Raw genomic sequence first — 2,755 nt, forward strand, 5'->3', positions numbered from 1 at the left:
TGATCACTATATATACTCTTAAAATGAAAAATGAGAAAGAAAAAAAACATGCAGACTACAAAGCGAAATTGTATTTGCACTTCTACAATAAAAAATAAGAAAAAAAATATAGAATAAAACAGCTAATTTAATGAAAAAATATGATAAATAATATTATAAAATATTTAAAAATGTGTTATAGAAATAATACTCCTTATAGTATATTATATATATATATATATATATATATATATAAATATCTATTTACTTTAAAAGATAAAATTAATATTAAATATTAAATTTTTAATAATGTCGTTATCTTTATTCTTAAGTATTTTAGATAATAAAAAAAAAATTTAATAGAAAGGAAATTTTATTAACTTTAGCCATTAAAATTGAGTTTAAATAAAATATATTAAGATTTTATTTAAAAATCTATTTTATTGTATTAAAATTATAAGTGTATGATAAATTTTTCTATTTTTTATAAAAATTTATTACTTTTCAATGTTTAAGAACTAAAATTAATAATTTTTTAATGGGCTTGTAAGGTCACACAATAAAAATTGTATATTCAAAATTTTTTCAAAAATCATAACATGTCATGAAATTTAACATAGTAATATACATACTATAATTTTAGTAAGAAATATTATTTATCGATTCTTTCATCAATGCTCGAAGGTGTTAATTAACGGGGAGATTTTATTGATTGCAACAAATTGAAGTAACAGGTGAATACAGTAGAAGTGTGGAACATTCAATTCAGTGTTTGTCAATGAACTCTTTGACCCTACGAATGAAAGCCTCCATTTGTGCACCAACGTTAGGGTCCAAATCCACAGCCACCTTGTTCAGATAAAAGCTATGCGTCATTCCTTTGCTGATAAACAGTTCCACGTCCTTGTTGGCCTTCTTCATGGCCTCATAGTACTCCATCTCCGTGTCCCTCACAAGGTCCATCTCCGCCACACACAGCAAAATTGGAGGCAGTTTCATCCCCTCAAGTGGCGGCGCCGCCTCGCCCATAGGGCACGTGAAGGGGTGGTCCTTCGTGCACCCCACCGGGAGTGCCAAGGACAAAAACTTGTCCAACATATCCAACGTTAAAAACGGTGACTGAGGCATTTCCATTTCGGACCGGCTTCGGCTCGATCGGACAAAACCGGGATGAACCGGGATTCCTCCTGCTAGCCTAACCGGGTTCAGGTCCACTGAACCGGCACGTGCCGCCACTTCATGCACTATGTTACCGCCTGAACTATCCCCTATGAGGAAAACCCGGTTGAAGTCTCCGTGCTGCTCGAGCCAGGGTTCGTGTGAGCCGGCTTGAGCCACGGATTGGACCCAGAGGAGGGTATCAAAGCCGTCGTCCATGGCTGCAGGGAGGCGGTGCTCTGGGGCACGGCGGAGAAATGGAGAAAGGATGATGGACCGGGTGGACCGGCAAAACCGGCTGTAGGTTTCGTGGTACATGAACCAGTCCGGTTCGCTGATGCAAAAACCGCCACCTTGGAAGTGGAGGAGTATGGGCAGTTTGTCTCCATCTTCGGGGGTTTTCTCCGGCACATAGAGGCGGATACGGAGGCCGGAATTGGTGGTTACGTCACGGGTGGCGACGCCGTTAATGAATTGTTCATGGGGAGGGACCGGTTCAGCCATGAACTTAAACTGGTCCGGTCCAGTCCAGGTTCGGTCTACTGAACCGTCGTCGTATATTCTTAGCCAACCGGACACCTCGTCCACTAGTTTCTTCTCTTGGACCATGGTTTTGTTTATTAATTAATGGGAATGATAGTTATTGGCTTAGAATTGGAAAGTGTAACTGAAAGATTCAGGACACAGGTTTTGGAGAGCAGTGTGTGGTTCTTGCTCTTATATAATGGCAGAGTGGAGGGGTTTTGGTGCGTGTGTATGTGTATGTGTTAAAGTGTGTGAAAAGTTGGATACGAGATGAATGAACTAAATAAACTCTTGAAGGTTCTTGGAATTTCCCACGTAATGAGGAGAAAGACTTGGAAATTATATAGAAAAAGAAGTCATCACCTAATGTATAGAGATTGACAGTTCACACTTCACGCGCATTACACCACCCCAAGAATTTCACCTAATTGATTCTAATCAAAAGCAAATTGAATTTTAAAAACAGTGCTGTTTTTTTATTAAATGAGTGTTTACATTGTGAAAGAAAGACAAATAAAACATACATAATTATAAATATAACAAGTGATATAAAAAAAAACAAAGAGATAAAATAAATGTAAAAGTTGAAGTATATAAAAAATTACGATTAAATTGACTTTAGCATTTAATAACTTAAAAAAAATAATATTAATTTAAGTGTTTGAAGTAATTTGTTAATTACTAAAATTTTACAAAATTGTTTTCTTAAAAAGTTTTTTTTTATTCTCCAAATTTTAAGTAAACTTATGAATATCAAATTTTAGATTAAGAATAACCTGTTAAGCTCGTTTAGTTCATTAAATTAGACAAACTAAATTATTGTCATTTTATTAGTAAAAAAATATTTTTTTATATCTATTAAAAACAAATTTTAACATTAATTAAAAAATCAATATAAATATAGATAATTTTAAAAGTTAAGACTTTTTATATTGATTGTAATTATTGACATAAAAAAATATCACTTTTTACATAAATTATAAATAATTTATATAAAAAGTATCTTTCTTGTTAATATTTGTCAATAGCATCAATATTTTTATTATTATTTTTTAGTGTTCATCAATATTTACTAAAAATTTAATTTTTATTG

The 2,755-nt window shown here is 33.1% G+C and overlaps 1 protein-coding gene across 1 annotated transcript; it reads right to left on the minus strand.

Moving 5' to 3' along the window:
- Positions 1-721: 721 nt before the first annotated feature.
- Positions 722-1,808, minus strand: LOC113856108 (probable carboxylesterase 15). The gene has a single exon (XM_027487784.1). It carries the CDS (start codon positions 1,744-1,746, stop codon positions 745-747), a length of 1,002 nt encoding a protein of 333 aa, XP_027343585.1. The 5' UTR covers positions 1,747-1,808; the 3' UTR covers positions 722-744.
- Between the last annotated feature and the right edge of the window lie 947 nt (positions 1,809-2,755).

Source organism: Abrus precatorius, unplaced genomic scaffold (genome assembly GCF_003935025.1).
Source record: "Abrus precatorius isolate BTA unplaced genomic scaffold, Abrus_2018 Scaffold11, whole genome shotgun sequence".
Classification (NCBI taxonomy): Eukaryota; Viridiplantae; Streptophyta; class Magnoliopsida; order Fabales; family Fabaceae; genus Abrus; species Abrus precatorius.

Coding starts and splice junctions, on each gene's coding strand:
- LOC113856108 (XM_027487784.1), bottom strand. CDS start 1,746: ATGGTCCAAGAGAAGAAACTAGTGGACGAGGTGTCCGGTTGGCTAAGA.